The sequence below is a fragment of the Artibeus jamaicensis genome, unplaced genomic scaffold (assembly GCF_021234435.1).
Source record: "Artibeus jamaicensis isolate MK-2021 breed Jamaican fruit bat unplaced genomic scaffold, CSHL_Jam_final scaffold_37, whole genome shotgun sequence".
NCBI lineage: Eukaryota > Metazoa > Chordata > Mammalia > Chiroptera > Phyllostomidae > Artibeus > Artibeus jamaicensis.
The window spans coordinates 26427-48758 of record NW_026522043.1 but is presented as its reverse complement, the minus strand read 5'-3'; the positions used below and the strand labels follow the sequence as shown (position 1 = coordinate 48758).

General features: G+C 49.7%; 1 protein-coding gene and 1 long non-coding RNA gene across 2 annotated transcripts; both read left to right on the top strand.

The window, feature by feature from the left end:
- Window positions 1–507: 507 nt before the first annotated feature.
- Window positions 508–4498, top strand: LOC128626195 (carcinoembryonic antigen-related cell adhesion molecule 1-like). Its single transcript, XM_053657435.1, is given in 7 exon segments — window positions 508–544; window positions 740–1018; window positions 1413–1540; window positions 1542–1668; window positions 3016–3021; window positions 3096–3374; window positions 4332–4498. Coding segments are annotated over 7 exon segments (1023 nt in total).
- A 14297-nt stretch (window positions 4499–18795) lies between these two features.
- On the top strand, window positions 18796–21890 carry LOC128626196 (uncharacterized). Its single transcript, XR_008390129.1, has 3 exons — window positions 18796–18835; window positions 20394–20485; window positions 20723–21890. It is a non-coding gene; the product is annotated as an uncharacterized LOC128626196 (long non-coding RNA).
- The last annotated feature ends 442 nt before the right edge of the window (window positions 21891–22332 follow it).

Below are 22332 nucleotides of genomic sequence, written 5' to 3'. Positions count from 1 at the left end.
AAAAATGTGGGACTGAGAGGAAGAGAAGGGTTCCCAAGTGAAATCACTTGGCAGCTGCTAAAAGTGTCTCCAAATCCATAGCTTCTGGGGCTCCCAGTCCAGGCAGCCAACGGGACTTCCTGCCAACACCAGACTTGCTGGAGAGCCCCAAACTCTATCCCAGACAGAGTCATCAGAACATGCAACAGGAAAAGCTGGCATCGGTGCCGTCTGTCACATACCAAATCCAATAGCAGAGACACAGATTGAATCTTTATCCAGAGGACCAGCAATCTGAGGTGACAGTGTGTTCACACTCTAACGGACCCTCTTACATTTCTTTCCAAGCCAGCCTTTTTTTTAACAGAGAACAAAGTGCAGTGAGGGGGCTTGAAATTAAGGGAACATTGGATTAAAAACTGCAGCATTCTTGCACTGGTCCATTAGCTGTGCCTGGGTGGGCATCTGTCTCTCCCTGGAACACAGTGGCCCAGACGTCTGCAGCTGTGTCCCAGGCAGTGGTCTCTAATGGTGCCCCAGAAGGTCGGCTGTCCCTCCCTGAGTGGTGAGCCATACCTGCAGTTCCTGATATTATAGCTTTAATATATGAATTACCTACTAGGATTATTAACTATTCACCTTAAACTAAAATTTTTCAAGTCTTGAGTCCCCTATCAAGAGGTACCATCCCAGACTAAAGGTGCCTTTGGTGAAACCCAGGGTACCCCCCAGGACAATGTTCTCTCTGTTCCATGCACAGTGGAATTACCCAGACCCAACATCACAAGCAACAACTCCAACCCGGAGAAGCACAAGGACTCTGTCCTATTAACATGTGAACCTCACACTGAGAACACCATCTACCTGTGGCTGATCAACAGTCAGAGCCTCCAGGACAGTGCCAGGCTGGAACTGTCCAAGGACAACAGGACTCTCACTTTGCTGCATGTCACAAAGAATGACACAGGACCCTAAGAGTGTGAAACCTGGAATCCAGTGAGTGTTGGCCACAGTGACCCCTTCACTCCGAATGTTCTCTGTGAGTAACTTCTGCCCCTGTGTGGTCCAGGCTGCCACCCAAATCCACACACCAGAGGCCACACTACATCCCTCTCCGCCCGAGTACATTGACCCTCACCATGGTACCTGGCTGGCCATGACTTCCTGTGCCAGACAAACCTGGGCAAGTGCAGCCTTGAGCCAAGACTAGGATGGGATGGGTGGCCCCCGTCTTGAAAGGCTCACAGTCAATTCCCTGTGGTGGGAAAACAGGTTAATGTCCTCAGACGCAGCTCATTGAACAGGGGTTGTGTTGGCACCTTTCACAACAAGGCTGGGGACCGGCTCAGAGGGACACTGTGGCCCTTACACAGGCCAGGAGCTTCCCCTTCCCTCTGATGACATCATGTGTGGCTTTGCTCTGTTTGCTCCAGATGGCCCAGGCGCCCCCTCCATTTTTCCCTCGGACTCCCATTACCCACCAGGGGCAAACCTCAACCTCTCCTGCCACACGGCCTCTAACCCACCTGCACAGTATTTTTGGCTTATCAATGGGGAGACCCCAGCAAGCCACACAGGAGCTCTTTGTTGCCAACATCACTGTGAGTGATAATGAATCCTATACCTGCCTCGCCCATAACCCTGTCACTAGCCTCAGTAGGACCACAGTCAGGACTATCACAGTGTCTGGTAAGTGCCTCCTGGACCACCAGCACCGAGCTCTGGGGTGGAGGTTGGTCTGGTTTTCAGAAAAAAGCTTGGATGCTGTCTCCATCCTGTGCCCATGGACACACAAATCACAAACCCTTCCCCTGAACCATCCCCCACATCGCTGTAGTCTCTCTCCTCCCCTTGCTCCTCTGATTTCTCAGGGCAGAGCTGGGGCCCAAGCTTGGAAATGAGGAAGTGGGTTCTCTTAGACTCAGAAAGCCCCAGATGGGGGATGGGGCTTCACAGAGAGGGTAAAACAAGGGGGCACACAATCAAGTTGCTTCTTCTGTCACTAACATGTTTCTTGTGTCACCTCCTTCTTTTCTGTGACCCACTCCAAGACCTACAAGGAATGTACAAGACTTTGAGTCAAGCTCACCTCTTTTTACCAAACAAAAGGGTGAACCCCTCCCCCACAAGGTGGGTGAGCAAGACAGACCCCTGCTCCCTGCTCTGCTCCAGGCTCACCTGGTGCCTGACCCTTATGTCCCCTGTGCTAGGACAGGGCCCGTGGATGAGATGCGCAGGTGCCCTGTTCTCAATCTGATCAAACTGTTCCACCCACCAACACCAGAGCCTCCCTCAGGCCAGGCTGCTGGAAACAGACACAGTGTAGCCACTGCTGGACTGTGTCCTGGCTCTGAGGCCACCAGCTGTGTAACACTGTGCAACACCAGTGTGTGTGATGTTCCAGAGGGGAGCAGTGAGCAATGGTACTTAGCTAACAGATGGGTAGACCCCCCATGAAGTCCCTTCATGGGACAGAAGGGGCAGTGCCACAGAGAATATAGACTCCAGAGGAGGCTGAGAGTCCCAGCCTTTTCTAACCTGTGACTGCTTCTCTCTAGAGGTTTCTCTTCTCTGTGATATTCACTCCACAGGCCAGAAAGTGAGAGTCCTATTCACACTGAGAAAGCCTTTGAAATGGAGTTTATTGAGGCCCTTAGGTCAGGAAGACTGGCTTGTCTGCTCACATTGTTCTATAAATTATATAACAAACAAGAAAAGCCTTCCCTTGTCTAGGTAAAGCCATTATATGGAGACAGGGTTTGATCACATAGAAAGTCAGACAAAATTACAGGAAAGAGTCACAGAAAAGCCAGTGGGTGAAAAATTCCACCTGAGTCTGAAGATGCTGGACACTTGGGCTCAGAAGAGGTTCCTGGTGCTGCTTCTACAGGTGTGCAGGGGGGACAGGCCAGAGGTCATCCTGGGGTGATCTGGAGTCACAGGGAGAGACATAGACCTCTCCTTACATATTGTCACCTGAACAAAGACACTGGTCCTCCTTCAGAAGTCAGGGCCATCCTCTGGTGATCATATCAGAGCTCCGTGGGGGCTGTGATTGGCTGAGGCTCTGAGGAAGGAGCCTATTCTCAGTCAGTCACCTTCTACTTTCTCCACAGAGTCCGTGGGGAAGCCCTTCATCCCAGCCAGGAACACCGCCATCACAGAACAGAAGGACACCATGGTGCTGACCTGCCTCACAAATGACACCAGAATCTCCATCTGGTGGTTGTTCAGGGACCAGAGACTCCTGCTCACAGAAAGGACAAAGCTGTCCCGGGAAAACAGCACCCTGATCATAGAGCCCTTCAGGAGGGAGGATGCTGGGAGCTATCAGTGTGGGGTCTCCAACCCTGTCAGTGCCAGCAAAAGCGACCCCCTCAGGCTGCATGTGCAAAGTAAGTGACCCTCGACCTCTCCCACCAGCTCCTCCACTCATCTCACAGGCAGGGGAATGAGGTGGATACAAGCCTTGAGGAATGGGGAGCCCAGTGAGAGTCTGCAGAGCAACAGGGGAAGCCCCAGAATGACACTAGTCTCGTCCGAGTCTCGATTCCATGTGCACAAGCTGGCTGACCTCAAGCTGCTGCTCACCTAACTGAGCCTCGGTTGTCTCAACTGTAAACTGGAATAAACAGCTGGATTGTGCAACAGTTGTGAGGATGTTCATTATGAGATTTAGTGAGATTAAAGCCCTTCAGGTCACTCAGGGGCAGGACTCTCTCAGGGATGTCAGATAGTGTCATTATTTCTATGAACATTATCATCAGCTGTCAGTCCAGAAGAACTGAGCGAAAGTGTTGTTCATCACTCACCACATGTGTGACCTCCAATGATTTTTAAGCACCTCAAGTCTCATATTGTGTCTGTGCTCCATGGGGGTGACATCCTGTCCCTCCAGGGGATGGGAGGATCAGATGACATACAGGGTTTCCCACCCTCCCTGGGCCACTGAACACAGTTGGCACATCCTTACCATGAATCACCACTGAGTGGACAGGTCAGTGCCTGCCCTCTGAGAGTGTCATTAGGGCTGGAGAAGAGGAAACAGAGGGAAGAGACACAAGGTGACAGGGAAGAGGAGTGAGGAGGACAGTGGACAGGACACGGGAGTGGCAGGTGTGAGAGAATGTGCACAGTTAGAGCCAATGGAAGGTTCCAGTGATCGAAATGGCAGGAATCAACCACAGGCAGAAGGGTGTCACAAGGATGGTGCAATGACAACACTCCCAAATGCACACAGATGGTGACAGTTCCGTCCACCCTAACCAGGCCTCCATGCTGCAAGGCCCCCCCCTTGTTTCCCCTGAGTGAACTTGGACCCTCTCCCCTCCCCTTTTCCCTTCTCCTTTCAGCAGAAAATAATTACACAGGCTCCTCTGCAGGGACCATTGCTGGCATCATGATTGGGGTCCTCCTCCTGGTGGTGCTGGGGACCTCACTGTGGTATTTCCTGTACCACAGGAGGACTGGGAGGTACAATGGCATTTCCTTCACCCTAATCTTACCCATCCCAGGCTGACTCCCTGCTGACCCCTATCTGACCAATGGCCAGGAGAAGGAGACCCCTCCCTGATGATGAGCTGGCTCTCTGTGGCCTTCCAACTTCCCCATGGACGTTCCTAACTCACTCCCTCCAGCTCCTCCTGCACCAGCTGCTGACCAGGGCAGTGTCCTCAACAGCCTCCTCATCTACACATTAGTCACAACTAAGGAACTGTCCCCTCAGGGTGGTCCCGGTTCACTCCTCACACCTGCACGGGGCTGGCAAGGAGTAAGTGCTCAGTGAGGCACCTGCTGCTGTTTGTCTCAGTCCACCCACCCTGTGAGGGGGATCTGCTGCTCCAAGATCTGAAGGGCATCCTGGCCAAGGTCACACAAGCTGAGGGTGGCAGAGCCTGCATAGGCCGGGTGGGCTTGGGCCCTCCCAATTGACCAGGTTGGGAACCACAACCCCTGATGTGTGCGAAGGAGACCTGGGCTTGGAGAGGTCAGCAGACCTTGTGGTCTGGTTTTCACCACCTGTGTGATTTGAATAAAGGGGACCTTCCCCTAGATTGCTGTTTTTCTATTAGAGGGACCTTCTAGTACAAATGCACCTGAAACTCTGGGTCCTGTCTTTCCTCAATCACATTGAGAAAAAAAATTCTAAGTTACCCCAGTCCCCATTTTCTTCCCTGGGAGAGAAATGAGGGCAGAAATGTGGAGGTGGGGGCGTGCTAAAGGAAAGGCAGACTCTGCCCAGGTTGCTCAGTTGTGTGTGCTACTGTCCCAATGTACCAGGATTATAGGTCCAATCTTCAGTCAGGGCACATGCAGGAATGTGCCAATAAATGCATGGGTGGGTGGAACACTCTCTCTCTCTCTCCCTCCCTCCCTCCTTTCCTCTCTCTTTCTCACTCCTTCTCAAATCAATCAATAAAAAGTGAAATAGAGGAAATACAGATATGAGAGGAACTGCAACTAACCAGGAGAGCTCTGGGCTGTCCTCACATGGTTCCAGGGACCAGGCCATGGACACTCCCAGGGTTTGTCCCTTTGCACATGTGCCCCATGTCTCAGGAGCACCCAATAGGGATCCTCTCATGTTCTCAAAAAGATGAGCAAGGATCCTTCTCTGGGGTCATGGCCAATATCCATGGGTAGGGCACATATTGGGGGGGGGGCTCCTCTGAGTCTCCTAAAGTTATTTATCCTTCTTCCTTCCTTACCTGGACCCTGGTGGCCTCCACAAAGAAACATACCTACACCAAATACAAGAACCAGGGAGCTGGGCTCTGTCACTGAGTTTCTGCTTTGACCCAAAGACTAGCCCTCAGGTCATCTTCACATCTGGGGGACACAGACAGAGGCTGTCAAAGTAGCCAAGTTTGGGAGGACCCAGGATTCCTGCCCTGAGCAGCCCATCCTTGGCCTTTCTATGACCTCAACCCACTTCCCATCAGTCCCCACTCTCCTGCTGCACCTGGATCTCACTGACACAGCATCCTTTCCACAACTGAGCATCCAGGTGTTCCACCAACAAACTCTCACCCAGGCTTCCATGGAGACATCACCAAGTGACTCCTCCTACACCTGGTGCAGATCCTCCCACACCCACTTTACCTGCAGCCCCCTATGCACACCTGAGCCTGCAGTTCTCAGTCCTTCCATGAGGACCCAAGATGGGTGCTGTTCCCCTGAAGGTCCACTAGGGTCAGGGTGCCCACGATCACACAACAAAACTGGTCCAACACCAAGGCTCGGGAGGATGTTCTGTGTTGGCCAAGCATCATCTATCATGAGATGAGACAGAGTAACAAACCATCACAGGTTCACATCATGACTGAGCTCTGACTCCCTCCCTGTCCCAATGCACATGAGCTTGGGTTAAACAAAGCAACGCCTCTTGCAGGTTTGAAACAGCTGCTGCAGCCAATCACCACACACTTATCAGAGTCACATGGTACAAATCACCACCCTAACATGGCTGGTTCCTTCTGGAGGTTCTTCCTGGTGTCCTCACCTTTTCAAACTGTTAGAGTTGACTGCAACGTGTGGCTTGTGGCCCCACCTCCATTTTCAGAGCCAGCATGCAGCATCTTGAGGCCCCTGAACTCTGCTTCCACCACCACATCTCCTTCTGGGTCTCTGCCTCTCCTGCCCCCTCTGTTTCTTTTAAGGACAGGACCCCTGTGATCATAATGGGCCCAGTGATGAACCACCTTAAATTCCTGATCACATGATCTTTCATCTGTAAGTTCCCCTTATCAATAGACATATTTACAAATTCCAGGGACAAGATGGGAACTTTGGGGGTCCTTTTTCTCTCCATACCCCCCCTCTCTGGGCTAAGACCATCATCTTCCTCCTCCGTGAACTGCCTGTGGGCAGCCTGGACTTGATCCTGCTGACTCTGGGATCGGCTCATTCAGTGACACCCAAAACACTCTCCTGCCTCCGAGGGAGGGAAACACAGGCCCAGCAGCCTCCTCCACCTCCTCCTGTTAGTAAAGCTCCTTGTAAACAGTGAGAACAAGACAGACACAGCTCCCAGCTCCCAGCACAAAAGCCCTGGTTGCTGGTAGTCAGCACCATAGACTGGATCTTGGGATGCTGGTCCCTGAGGCTGCAGCAGGGTGGATGCCAGGAGAAGGGACTTGTTCCTATTCCACAAGAGAAAGACAAAACAACCGAGATGTTTATCGGGAAAACCGGATTCTGCTCCAATTTGTGAATCGTGACCCCCTTGCACGTGGCTGCACATCAGGTGTTGGCACCGTCCACACAGGGCTGACTGCGGCACCCAGAGGGTGACCTCTCAGAGGCTGACCCTGCTCCAGCCTCAGGGAATCTCCCTGCCCTGAGGGTCAGGCCACTGTCTTACCTACAACACAGAGGGGACGTTCCCGGAAGAGCTCTTCTTCATATGCTCCCACCACACTAGGTGCTGCCCTTTTTTCTCCCTCATGATTATCACTCATGAGTCCCTCCTACAGCTGCTATTTAATTGCCCAGCTCCCTGCTCCAACACAGGGATCACATCAAGCCTGTCTCTGTGGAGTCCCCAGGCCAAGCCCAGTGATAACACAGAGGAAGTGCTCAGGGTGTGCTCACAGGGAAGCACATGATGAAGAAAAAACAGAAGACCAGACAGACGGGACACTGGAAGACACATAGGCACTGTCACCACTGAGGGTTCTCCCATGCACCTGGGTTCTGGACCCTCAGGAAATCAGGAGGACAGGTGTGCACAGGTGTGAAGGATGAGCTTCTTCAGGACAGGGACACTGACCACACCCACCTGCACATCTCAGCTGTGAGCAGCCCCACTCCCCACTGTGCACTCTCCTGGCACCACCTGCTCTTCTCACACAGGGTCCTGACCAGGCCCAGAACCCCTGACCCAGATCTAAGCTCATGTCAGCACTGGCCAGGACTGAGTCCCTTGACTGCAGAGGGAGTCAGGTCTGAAGGCATTGAACAGGGAGTCAAACAAACACCAGGGGAAGAATTTGTGAAATAGAGGAAAGAGGTTCAGAGGTGCTGAAGGAATGGCAACTCTACTACTGACCTGGACCATGGAATGCACACACACACACACACACACACACACACACAGAACAAGGCTGAGAGATGAAGATTTTTTCTCAGGATAAAGGACCTCATCTCTCCATCCAGTATATAGATCCAAATGTTGATCAATGTCTCTCTTCCCTCCTAGTCTCACTCTTAACCTTCAGGAGCCTGCCCCCACTGCCCAACTCACTGTTGAGTCAGAGCCACCCATTGCTGCTGAAGAAGAAGGTGTGTTCTCCTTGTCTACAGTCTGCCTGAGAACTGCCGACTATGCCTGATAGAGAAGGAATGTGTGCATAACAACATTCTCTTTTACCATGTGTAATAGATAAGGAATTACACCCGGGCTTGTATACAGCCTTTGAGAGACAATGTACTCCAAAGGACCCCTGCTATTTCAGAAGCTCATCATGGAGGACACAGGACACTACACCAGAAAGCCATTAAGACAAATTTTCAGAGTGAAGAAGGAACCGGATAGCTCCATGTGTGCCATGAGCTGGGGTCCAGCCTTGGCAGGTGTCAGGGTTTCTGAAGGATGGACAGTACAGGCAACGAATGAAAAGTCAGACACCTGACTGGATGCCAGGGAACAGCCAGCCTCTGTGGGTCTGACCGAACTCTCAGAGTTTGATTAAGCTTTATTTTTATACAGATTGTTACATAACATTAAAGGAACAGGTGCATGGCGTAATCAGTTAAGCAGAAAAAATCAATACAGAGGTAACTAGGAAAAGTACAGGAAATTCCATAGATTCAGTTATGTTGAACAAAGGTTATTTGGCCAAAATGGAGGTGTAGGTGGAAATACTGTACCCCCTTGCGCAACCAAGTTTAAGGACAACAAAGATTTAGAAACAAAAACGCAACCAAAACACACAGAAAATGGAACTGTACCGAAGTCCAACGACAGCGAAACATTCATCCAGACAGGTAAGAGGGACAGAGTCGGTGGCTGGTGGAGAGGGGTCACAGCAAAAAAGAGGCCAGATGGACCCAGGTGCGCAGATGGTGGTTGGCAGATCCCAGGCCTGGGGTGGCAACAGGCAGACACAGTGAGGGTGCTAGGAGGCTGGCAGACCGCAGTCACACATTCACATGCAGATAAACCAGGCAAGAAAATGAGCAGTGAGACAGACCACACAACTCAGGGCCCCAGTGACGATAATTAAAGCCTAAAAGCACCAACTGGAAAAACTTTCGGGGGTTGAGGTGCTGGGAGAGGCTCCCAGTCTCACGGGAGAATTCACTGGGGACACTCACAGGGTCCTAGAATGTGCACAAAGCCACACACCCAGGAACCAGCACCAGAGGTGCTCAATTTGCTTGTGGGAAGCAACGGAGAAAAACAAAATTCAAGAGAGAGCAGGTCAAGCGCCATTGCTCCTTCTCAGACCCTGCCCCTAAATACAGTGTCACAACCCAGCTACGTGGGTTGCCCCACCCTGGTGAACACCTAAGTATTTGCCCCTCATATGTAACAGGTGCGACCTAACCAAAACATTATGGCTCAAGCAGAAGAACAGCTCAAAGACCCAGAGCCAATACTTCTAAGCAACAGAGAGATAGCCAACCTATGAGATGTACAGTTCAAAACACTGGTGATCAGGATGCTCACAGAACTGGTTGATTGTAGTCACAAATTAGATTAAAAAATGAAGGCTGCACTAAGTGAAATGAAGCAAAATGCAAAGGGAACCAATAGTGATGGAAACAAAACTGGAACTCAAATCAATGGAGTGGACCAGAAGGAAGAAAGAAACAACCAAACGGAAAAGAATGAAGAAATAAGAATTCAATAAAATGAGAAGAGCCCTGGCTGTGGTGGCTCAGTGGATTGAGCACGGGCCTGTGACCTACACAATCGCAGTTCGATTCCCAGTCAGGGCACATGCCTGGGTTGCAGGCCAGTTCCCAGCAGGGTCCTCATTAGAGGCAACCACACATTGATATTTCTCTCCTTCTCTCCCTCCCTTCCCCTCTAAAGATAAATAAAATTAAAATTTTTTTAAATAAGGTAAGCCTTAGGAACCTCTAGGACATCTTTAAATGTTCCAACATCCTAATTATAGGGGTACCAGAAGGAGAAGAGGAAGAGCAACAAGTGAAAAACTTATTTGAACAAACAATAAAGGAGAACTTCCCCAATCTGGCAAAGGCAATAGACTTCCAGGAAGTCCAGGAGGCTCAGAGAGTCCCAAAGAAGTTGGACCCAAGGAGGAACACACCGAGGCACATCATAATTACATTAACCAAGATTAAAATAAAGGAGAAAATCCTAGAAGCAGCAAGAGATAAGGGAACAGTCATCTACAGCCCTGTGGGAAGGGCAGACGTGTCTCCTCACTTCTTCATGGCTGATTCTCTAGGAATAAGTCATAACCAGGACTGAGGCAAGAAGAAACACATTGTGTTTCAGGAGCATTTGATCATCTCGTGTTGAAGCACAAAGCCATGGACGTCCTAGTGGGTGTCCTGGCCGCACTCCTCATGGGTGAGAGAAGGATGCCCCTAACAGCCTAATGACGTGGTCGAAGGAAGCGTCAATGCTCTTCTCAAACCAGATGTCTAATTGCTGGTCAAGAGCCTGCCTGTTTTTCCAGTGGGCAAGAGTGCTCCAGAAAAAACTAGTGAGAAAATGTTTGGTGGTGATTATCTTTCATCTTGGGTAATGGAATTATGATGTGCCTTGGTGTGTGCTTCCTTGGGTCCAATTTCTTTGGGACTCTCTGGAGATTCTGGACATCCTGGGAGTCTATTTCCTTTGGCAGACTGGAGAAGGTCTCCTTCATTAATTGTTTAAGTAAGTTTTCAGTTTCTTGCTCTTCCCCTTCTTTGTCTGGCACCCCTATGATTCAGACATTGAAATGTCTGGAGTCGTCCCAGAGATTCCTCATTTTTTAAAATTCTTCTCTCTTCATTCTGTTCTGCCTGAATGTTTCTTTCTTCCTTCTGCTCCAAATTGTTGATTTGAGTCTTGGTTTCCTTCCTTTCACTGTTGGTTCCCTGTATATTTTCCTTTATTTTGCTTTTCATAGCCTTCACTTTTTCCTCTATTTTGCTATCATACTCAAGTATTTCTGTGATAATCCTGATTATCAGTGTTTTGAACTCTGCATCTGATAGGTTGTCTATCTCTTTATCATTAGTTGTATTTTTTCTGGAGCTTTGATCTCTTCTTTCATTTAGGCTATATATAAGTATTTGGTCTCTGCGTGCCTGTTACACAGTAAAGGGTACATCCTAGGTATTCACAAGGGCAAGGTAACTCAGGTGCTGTGTGTGAGGGAAGGGTCCAAGAGGGAACAATGCTGTTTGCTCAGCTATCTGCCACCTTTCAGGAATTTCCTCTGCTACTCACAATCAAATTGGGCCCTTGTGGTGCTGATTCCCAGGTGGGTGGTGTTGTATGTTCTAGGACCCTGTGGGTCTCTCCAACAAACTCTCCTGTGAGGCTGGGAGTTTCTCCTGCTGCCTCAACAGATTTTTACAGCCACGCATTTTGAGACTTTCCCACACTGGAACCCTGGATTGCACGGTGTGTCTTGCTCCCCAGAGTTTCTCCCATTTTATGCACAGGTGAATGTGAGACCACCTGTGCCACCAACTACTGCCTTGCCACTCCTCTCCACTCTGGCTGCCACTTGCTGCCCTTCTTACCTGTCTGCATGAATGTTTTTTCTTTAACTCCTTGGTTGTCAGGTTACCATACAGTCTGATTGTCTGCCAGTTCTGGCTGTTTTTTGTTTTTAAATATGTTGTCATCTTTGCTCTGGTTGTGCAAGAAAGCAAAGTACATATTCGTATGCATCCATCTTGGCCAGAAGTCAGTATCCTTATTGAAAAGCAATACAACCAGAGGCCTCAGCTTCTGATAAAATGAAATGAAATAAAATGGAATGAAATGAAACACAAGAAATATCAAAAATGCAGTTAGGCAACTGAGGACCAGCCAAGACAAAGAACATACCTAATCAGCTGTCACTGGGACCAGGGAACTGCTCACTGTATGATGATAATGTCCTTCAAGCAGCATGGAGGAAGGCACATATGGAAGACTCATGGATTATCAACACGCAGTTTTCTTGAAACATATTTGCACTTGTTTCCTCTGGAATGGCAGTCCTGGCTCCATTTCAGGTGGCTCTATACACACACACACGCAGAGACACACATAACCACAAACACACACAGATCCTACAAGGTTTTTGTTGTTGCTGTTGAGTGACTGTTTTGCGGGTAGATGTAGACCCGCTTGATTATTTTTACTTTTGTGAACTGTCCTTCTGGTGGAGGACATATTGAATCCTAGGGGACTGGAGCAGCAGTTCCAGTCCTACCTCCTCTGAAAACTGTAACTTCAGACCTGGATGTGCACCTCTTGCCATGGTACAGATGCATCCTTTATCATCTACCTACCAGTCCTCAGAGCACAGTGTGCTGACTACTGAGCTTGCTAATTTTGTAGCCCTTTCTGCCATCTCTATGCTACACACACAGGGAAGTGCTTGTCTCAACCTCCCAATGACTGTGTGTCACCACACATAAAACTGGCAGTGCAAATTTGCACCCTTCCTGAAATGCACAAAAGCCACTTCCCTTTGTTACCACAACGCACCTCTCCATGGACCTTAACTGCACCAGCAAAGGCAACTGGTGACAGTTCAGGGTATGCACACTGTGTAATCAGGAAGACTCATTCCAATCCATTCACCAATGTCTCAGCCTCTGGAAATTCATAGGAGCTCCAAAAGCTGGCTGTATCATGGAAACTCACCTGTCTTGCAGAGCTCTGTAACAAAGGAGCCCAGCCCTGCCTCCCACCCCATCCCCTCTCTAATCCCAATCAAACCTCCAATGACTGAGCAGTCAGCCAGCTGCTCAGACCAAGAGAAGCTTCCTCCCCAGCCCATGTGAATCCAGTATCCTCCCCGCCAGACAGCCCAGCGGCCCTCCAGGACCAAGTGCAGAGAACCTGGGCAGAACATCACAAGACCTCAGCACCAATCAGGCCACAGACTGCACTGGGTTGAAGAAAGTCTATTTAACTGGATGCATTCTCATTTCTTCTGCCCTCTACTGCATTGGCTGTAGGTGAGACAGCCGTTGTAGAAGCTGTCTTCACTTTACACTCTTTCCAGTGTGTGATACTCCCTTCAAGTCATGTGCAGGAGGAAGTATAATTCCTCCCTTATCCACGTTTCATTGCCTTGAGCTGCATGTGCGCCTATTGGTCCTCTGGAATGATGGCACTGCCTCCTTTTCAAGTGGCTCCTGTGTTTGCAGGGGGTTTTGTGGGCACCCGCACAGTCTTTGTAGTTTCATGCAGCCTCATCTGATTCTTTCTCCTGTCATTGCCCTTCCTGGGGGAGTCAAAGTGCAGAGAGTATGTGGGTAGTTAAACCACAACCAGAGCTCTTGGTGTGGGAAACATCAACTTCTTTTCAGCACCATAGACACATTCATTAAAGATTTACCCTCAGTCAGATTGTGCACAACTGGAGCAAGACCACCCAGAATGAAAGTGAGGGTCTATTCAACAGAAACTTGCAGGTCACTTTGCAATACAGTGAGGACAGCCAGTGGTGTCTCCAGGTGTTGCAGGATCCTTCCTGGGAGAAGCATGCTCATCTTTTCCACCACAAAGGAAGTTGCGACTTCCACCAGTGATTCCATGGCTTTGTGATTTATAGAGGCCATGACTGCATCCTGGGAGGACACAGAGGTAGTGCCAGTATGGGCTCCTCTCAGGGCAGTGACCACAGGCCTAGAGGTCCAGCTTTGATAGTAACACAAATCAGTGCTTTCTGACTGAGGCCTGTTGAGCTTGGTAATTTTGTAGACTTGTGTGCACTCTTTTTGCTAAGGGCAATGACCTTCTCCTATTAGGCAAGTCTAGACTTGCAAACTACTGTGTATACCCGGCACTCAACACTAGCAATGCACCTTACTGTGATAGCCTTTTGTTAAATAACGAGGAGACACTTCCTTTTCTGCACACCCCAGGTCTGCCTGGCCCTGAATGGCACCAGCAAAAGCAGAAATTTGCAGTTCAGAGTGCGCACACTTTGTGCCCAAGCAGACGCCTGCCAATCCTGTCATTAATGCTTCAGCCCTTGTGAAGGGAGACCAGTGGCAAACAGAAGCTGCCTGGTCCCTTTCAACTCATAGAAAGGAGCCCAGCCCTGCGTCCAGTCCCACTTCTTCCCCAGTCCCTATGAGCCCCAAATGCCTGAGCTGGCAGTGGTTTTCCCCACAGAACGTTCCTCCCCACCCCCTTCATATCCAGTGGGCTCTCTCCAGCTAGACCAGCTACCCTCTAGGGCCCAGAGCCCAGACACTGGACAGGACGTCACACAGACCATTCCACACATGCAGACCACACACCTACAAGGGATGGGGTTAAAGAAATTGATTTACTCTGTTTTGCCCTTATCTCTTCCCCCATCTATATACTTGGGTGCTGTGTAAGCAGGACACTGCAGAAATCATTTTCCAACTATGGAACTCATCAAAGTGTGATGATACGTCCTTTAAGTGGTCTGGAGGAAGGCACGCACGTTCTATGGTTCATCCATACTTTGTTGTCTTCAACCATATTTGCACAGGTTGCTTCCTCTGGGGGGGGCATCTCTGCTCCATTCCAGGTGTCTATATACACTCAAACACATGAAATGTATACATACAGACACACACCTATATACATATTAAGGAGGGTTCTGTTGTGTGATTGTTCTGCAGGTGCATGTAACCTTGCTTGTTTATTTTCATTTTTGTGGACTGTCCTTTTGGTAGAGGAAATGTTGAATCCTGGGCAGACGTAACAGTTGGCCCAGCCCCCTGAATGACACAAGCGGGGACTGATCTGCGCAGGTTGTTGAGGGCACAGTGCATGAGTCCCAGACCATTTAGCGGGCAAGAAGCCCTTGTGGGAAATCAAGGCCATAGGGGAGTGGTTACAGGACAGTGGAAGAGCTAGGGATACCACACCGGATCTTTAAGAAAGAAGGGATGAAAGGGCCCCACAGCTGTGAGGTGGTGGAAAGAGCAACTTGCCCCACTTGACTGCAGGCATCTAAGTGTCAGGTTCCTAACACTCTCTCACCATTTTCCTCACTCCCTTTGGCTCAGCAGATTGCAAGGACCCCCTGCCTCCGTCCCCTCCATCAGGCACCCCAAGGCCGACAGACAAGCAGGCTCCCCCCAGCTTCTACTCTGTGCCTCCCTCCTGCCCACTTACTGCCAGTGGCCTCCTCCTCATCAGACCACCTGGGGTGCTGAGGAGGTCACATTATGAGTTTCCTTGGGCCCTCCCCACTGAAGCTAAAAAGGTGGCCCTCAAACCGGCCTTGGAGGAAAGTATCCCCAGACTCGCCCAGTCCTGACACTGAAAACAGGGCCCTCACCTTGGACTCCCTGATTCAGGAACCTAAGCTCACAGGGGCACCCTCCCCAGGCTGGGAGCCTCTCAGCCTTTCCCACCCTCCCCCACCCTGCAGTTTTGCAACCCTCTTCCCGACTTCCTGCCTCTTTGCAGCCTCTTCCAGTCCCTCCCTCCAGCTTTCACCTCCCCTAGCAGTTCCCACTCCCTCCAGTTCCTTCCAGAATCTAGACTCCAGGTCCCCCAGTGACAGCCAGTCTCCCTCTCACCCTGAGTCTCCCTCCCACCCCTCTCTCAGACCCCAGGGACTCTGCCCCTGAGGACATCCTGTGTTCAACTGCAGGCCACCAAGCCTCTGGTCGTAAAGGCCCCCGCCTCCTTTCACTGACACCCTCTGAGCAGAAACACAACTTTTTCCTCCTCCTTCACATAGCCCGGCCCTTCCCTCTGTTTTCCTTTTCACCCTCTTATTTCTCTTCAGCCCCCCTACCCCCCATGGGAGTGCACACCCACCAGCGAGTGACCAACATCAAACTAAAGGTCCCAGCATCAAGGGCACTCCTCTGGGTCTGCAAGTGTTGTCTTCCTTCTGCCCTGCCCCTACAGACCCCAGCCAGGCCTGGAAGAACAGCTTCCACCTCCTCTTCCTCCCCTGCCTGGTCCTTCTGCTGCAGACATTCTCCTCCACAGCTGGACCCCCCACCCCAATCCCATTTCCAGCTGGGCTCCCTCAGGCTCTCCTGAACACTGCTTGTCCTCCCTTGTCCTCTCAGTGCCCTGCACCCTCCACCCTCCCCTGGGAGGGACTCGGGCCTCAGCCTCATTCCTTCAAACACCCGCCCCTTCCCTTCCATACCTTCTCCCACTGCCACCCTTCCCAAGACACACAGCCAGAGCCCAAGGGGGCAAAGTCTTGTGGAAAATTAAGCCAATGAAAATTTCTTAGCAGAACTGGCTATTTTGGAGAGTATAGAAAAAGCAGGTGTCCCCAGTGAACTGCTGAGGTTCCCTCTCACCTTCACAGGATCTACTACTGTGGGACAGGACCTAGGGCCAGACATGGGGCACAGGAGCCTGAGGGAGACCTGCATGCACAGAAGGGACCCAGCAGCTCTGAAACTCTGGGAGGGCCTGGAAAGCACAGAGCTCACATGAAACCCTCTGAACATCAGTGCTCCAGGCCCCCCACTTCAATGAGCCTGGTCATTCTTCCCCCTTTGCCCTTCAGGCAGTGTATTTTCTCCTCAGAGCCCAAGCCATTGGAACGCACCTTCCATGCACTCAGGCCATTGTGGGGCTTGGCAGGCACTACAGGGCACTCACTGGATTCCCTGGAGACAGTGGCTTCAGACATCTTTGCAAGCTCATCCCTGCAACCCTGTCCAGACATCCCGCTTTCCTCAGGTAGAGAGAACCTTGATATCTGCAAATACTCTCAGAATTAAAATACACACATCTTTCCTGTCCTCTTAGATACAGTTCCAAAAAGGTTTTGTTGGTATTTTTGCCTGCATTCAAAACCTTTAAAGATTTCTGAATCTCAATCCTTTCTAGGGTATTTGTCCCACGGGGTTGAAAAAAGTTGCTAGCAAGAAACCGATGTGTTCCGCGTGCTATGGAATGCAGGAAAAGGTTTTCATGTCCTTCTGGAGAAAGGTTTTGGAAGAGATTCTACTTCTAGGGTATATTGGGTGCAACAATAGGGTTATTTTAAATTCTCCTGAGGAAAAATATTGCACTAATAATGAAGTAGCATTTTGAGTGCACTCATGAGGCCCCTGTGGTTGAAATTCTCTGATGTGCCTTCTGTAACAATCACGACACTCTGTCCCAAGCCTTCAGCACTCGATCAGTGGCTGGAAATCAGCGTGGAAACAGGCATGCCGTCCAATCCACAGAGCCTCCTCCACTTCTGCCCATTGTTCAAATAACACCTACAGTGGAGAACGCAAGGAAGGACACCGCCTCTCAGACTGGAGAGGAAGAGAGACACAGGGGGAGAGAGAGAGAGAGAGAGAGAGAGAGAGAGAGAGAGAGAGAGAGAGAGAGAGAGCCGGTGCTCGCACAGGACAGGAGAGAGAGGTTTTCTCCTCCCTCTTCCCTCACTGTCCCAGGACCAAGTCCAGGAGGAAGCCCTGCCTTTAGGTGCCAGGTCTCTGGATCTGACTTTATTTTGGTTTTCTGACACTCACGTTTCCCACGAGCTTCCAGCTGAGATCTTATTGAAGATGGATGCTTTTGCCTTTGCTCTTAGTTCCTCAAGAATGGATATCCTTTGTGCATTTTGGGCAGGATCCTCCCCAGAAATGATGCTGTGTTCTCCGTGTGTCCTCAAGAGAGACGTGACATGTACTGCTTTTTTCTTGTTCAGTTGTGGTGGTTTCTGCCAGGTCTGAGCCCCACACTTGCCATTTCTTCGTATTTTGTCGGGTTGGCGTTGGGATGGAAGGGGCACCGCTGTGTGTTTTCCAGGTGGTGGGGAGGGCAGCGAGAGACACACAGTGCTATGTGATATCTGTTTCTCCTGATACTCTAAGCCTCTAGGGTAGGGGCCAGGATGCTCTCAGGAGTCCTGTGGTGGCTGTCAGAGGGAGAGGCCCTAATTTCATCCTTTCTCTCATCCTTACCACTTGGAATCTCCCCACAGGGCCCCGCACACTCTTCAGTCTGTCTGCCCATATCTGTCCTGTCCAGGCTCCTTGGTACACAAAGCAGATGGACGCCCTGTCTTGTGGTCTAGGAAGTATGTGGACCACTCTGTTCTCACTGCTCTACACGTTTTTGCACCCCATCAAGTAGCCTTGAGGGTGACAAAGAAGGAGCAGGCCCCCAGCCACCCTGGGGAAGGGTACATGGGGTTGGGCCAGCCGACTCCCCCTTCCTTTGAGAAAACCTTCAGGAAACTGTAGTGTGCCAAGTGCCTCGCCTGCACATCTAGTCCTTTTGTGGACAGATAAACACACTTCTGTTCTGCTCCCAGCTCGATTGACACCCTCCTCCCTGCTGGTCTGACTCTCAAGCACCAAGCCAGGATTTCTCCTTCCTGAGCACAGTCCCTGTGTCAGGCCTCAGGCCAGGGGAGGTCAGTCCTCCAGCTTAACACCCACCTTCCAGGGTCAGCTGGGCTACACAGGATCAAGCTGGACTACAAAGGATCAATCTAGACTACACAGAATCAAGCCCAATTTGTGCTTTCCCCGTCCTGGGGCCTTTCCACCCTGGGGCCTTCCCACCACCCTGGAGACTTCCCACTTTTGGACCTTCCGCCCTGGGGCCTTCTTGGCGCTCCAGGAAATGACACAAAAACAGCTCCGCCTCCTCCGCCTTTAAATGATGCAAGTCTGGCCACACAGTCACCAACTCTGCCGGTCCTCCTGGGTCCCCACACGCTGTACAGTGCCTCTCCTTCCCAGGACATCTGTGAGTACCAGAAACGTTTCCTTCCTGTTTCATTTCTGTGTGTTTTACTTCGGCATTGGCCTCTCTGTGCTGCTTTTCAATCACCTCTCTAAATTAAGACCCAGTCAGAGGCAAACAAAACTTCAGGATAATTTTCAAGGATACGGTCATTTCATTGCCAAAAACCATTGCAGTGTACGTTTTAACCCACTTCCTGGTGGCATTTCTCATGGAAAATTTGATAATAATTTTGCTGGAGAAATTCTTAGTGTATCTAAACAACGCATCAAGGATGACCTGTACAAAACAGATGTTCTCTGATACGATAAAATATGTTCTTCTGTTTCTGGTGACAATCATTGCGGCTGCTCTGCTGAAGGAATTCTTACTGTATCCAGACGAGGCCTTGATGATGATGATGATGATGATGATGATGTAGAACAGATGTGTGACAGTATGATAAAACATGTTCTTATGTTTCTGCGGAGTATGATTGTGGCTGCTTTGGAGATAGCATCCATCCTTAAGGCTGTAAAACATATCACACGTTTCTTTAAGAAGAAGCAGCCATGTGAACCAACCTGTGCATCTATCCTTTAAGGCAATGAAAGTTGTATAAGGGATGAATCCCACTTGCCTCCTCTCTACATTTTCAGGTGAATATAGTCGCTATTGAAATGATCTGTTATTTAAAAAAAACTGCTCCTACAAAGTTCTGCTTACATACCGTCTGATGCAGTTGATGGAGGGAGCAAAAAGAATGTGAAAACATGAAGTAAAATGTCTTCAAACACTCTGCCCCAAGCCTTCAGCACTCCATCAGTGACTGGAAATCAGCATGGAAACAGGCATGCCATTCAAACCACAGAGCTTTCTCCACTTCTACCCATTGTTCAAATAACACCTACAGTGGAGAACGCAAGGAAGGACACCACCTATCAGATTGGAGAGAAAGAGAGACAGAGAAAGTGAGAGAGAGAGAGCGGGTGCTCGCACAGGACAGGAGAGAGAGGTTCCCACCTCCCTCTTCCCTCACTGTCCCAGGACCAAGTCCAAGAGGGTGCCCCGCCTTTAAGTGCCAGGTCTCTGGACCTGACTCTGTTTTGGTTTCCTGACACTCATGTTTCCCACAACCTTCCAGTTGAGATCTTGTTGAAGATGGATGCTTTTGCCTTTGCTCTTAGTTCCTCAAGAATGGATGTCCTTTGTGCATTTTGGGCAGGATGGCCCCAGAAAGATGCCGTGTTCTCTCTGAGTCCTCAAGAGAGACGTGACATGTACTGCTTTCTTTCTCATTCAGTTTGGTGGTGTCTGCCAGGTCTGAGCCCCACACTTACCATCCCCTGGTATTTTGTCGGGATGGCTTTGGGATGGAAGGAGGCACCGCTGTGCGTTTCCCAGGTGGTGGGGAGGGGGGAGAGAGACAGACAGTGCTGTGTGATATTCTGTTTCTGGTGAGACTCTCAGCCTCTAGGGTAGGAGCCAGGGATATTCTCAGGAGTCCCGTGGTGGTTGTCAAAGGGAGAGGCCCCAGACTCATCCTTTCTCTCATCCTTATTACTTGGAATCTCCCCCACAGGGCCCTGCATGATCTTCAGTCTGCCCATGTCTGTCCTGTCCAGGCTGGTTGGCGGACAAAGCAGATGGACGCCCCATCTTGTGGTCTAGGAGGTATGTGGATCGCTCTGTTCTCACTGGTCTGCACGTTTTTGCACCATGTCAAGTAGCCCTGAGGGTGACAAAGGAGGAACAGGCCCCAAGCCGCACTGGGCAAGGGTACATGGGGCTGGGCCAGCCAACTCCCCCTTCCTTTGAGAAAACCTTCAGGAAACTATAGTGTGCCAAATGCCTGGCCTGCACATCTATTTCTTTCATGGACGGATAAACCCGCTTCTGTTCTTCTTCCAGGTTGATTGAAACGTTCCTTCCTGCTGGTCTGACTCCCACAAACCAAGCCAGGATCTCTCCTACCTGAGCACTTGATCCTGGTGTCAGGCCTCAGGCCATAGGACGTCAGCCCTCGAGCTCTACACCCATTCTCCAGGGTTAGCCGGGCTACACAGAATCAAGCCAAATTACACAGGATCAAGTGGGGCTACACAGGATCAAGCCAGGCTACATGGAATCAAGCCTGTTTATACTTTCCCCATCCTGGAGCCTTCTCTGGCTTCGCCCTTAACTGATGTAAGTCTGGCCACACAGTCACCAAATCTGCCAGTCCTCCTGGGTCCCCACACGCTGTGCAGTGCCTCTCCTTCCCAGGACATCTGCCAGGACCAGAAACGTTTCTTTCCTCTTTCATTTCCGTGTGTTTTTCTCTGGAGTTGGCCTCTCTTTGCTCCTACTTGATCAGCTCTCTAAATTAAGACCCAGTCAGAGGAAAACAAATGTTCAGGATGATTTTCAAAGATACAGTCATTTCATTGCTAAAAACCATTGCAGTGCATGTTTTAATGCAATTCCTGGTGGCGTTTCTCATGGAAAAGTTGATAATAATTTTGCCAGAGAAATTCTTAGGGTATCTAGACGACGCTTCGATGATGACATGTATAAAACAGATGTTCGGTGATATGATAAAACATGTTCTTCTGTTTCTGGTGAGAATGATTGTGGCTGCTTTGCCAAAGGAATTCATAGTATATCCAGACAACACCTCAACGAAGACATGTATAAAGCCGATGTTCACTGATATGATAAAACATGTTCTTATGTTCCTTCTGAGAACCATTGCAGCTATTTTGTTGAAGAAATTTATAGTGTATCCAGATGATACCTTGACGATGACGTGTATAGAATGGATGTTCGCTGATATGATAAAACATGTTCTTATGTTCCTTCTGAGAACAATTGCGGCTACTTTATTGAAGAAATTCGTAGTATATCCAGACGATGTCTCGATGATGATGTGTATAAAACGGATGTTCGCTGATATGATAAAACACGTTCCTTTGTTTCTGGTGAGAATCATTGTAGCTGCTCTGCTGAAGAAATTCTCAGTGTATCTAGACGATGCCTTGATAATGATGTATGTAGAACAGATATGCGACAATATGATAAAACATGTTCTTATGTTTCTGCGGAGTATGATTGTGGCTGCTTTGGAGATAGCATCCATCCTTAAGGCTGTAAAACATATCACACGTTTCTTTAAGAAGAAGCAGCCATGTGAACCAGCCTGTGCATCTCTCGTTTAAGGCAATGAAAGTTGTATCACAGATGAATCCCACTTGCCTCCTCTCTACATTTTCAGGTTAATATAGTCGCTATTCAAACGATCTGTTATTTAAAAAAACTGCTCCTACAAAGTTCTGCTTACATACCGTCTGATGCAGTTGATGGAGAGAGCAAAAAGAATGTGAAAACATGAAGTAAAATGTCTTCAAACACTCTGCCCCAAGCCTTCAGCACTCCCTCAGTGGCTGGAAATCAGCGTCGAAACAGGCATGCCATTCAAACCACAGAGCCTCCTCTACTTCTGCCCATTGTTCAAATAACACCTACAGTGGAAAATGCAATGA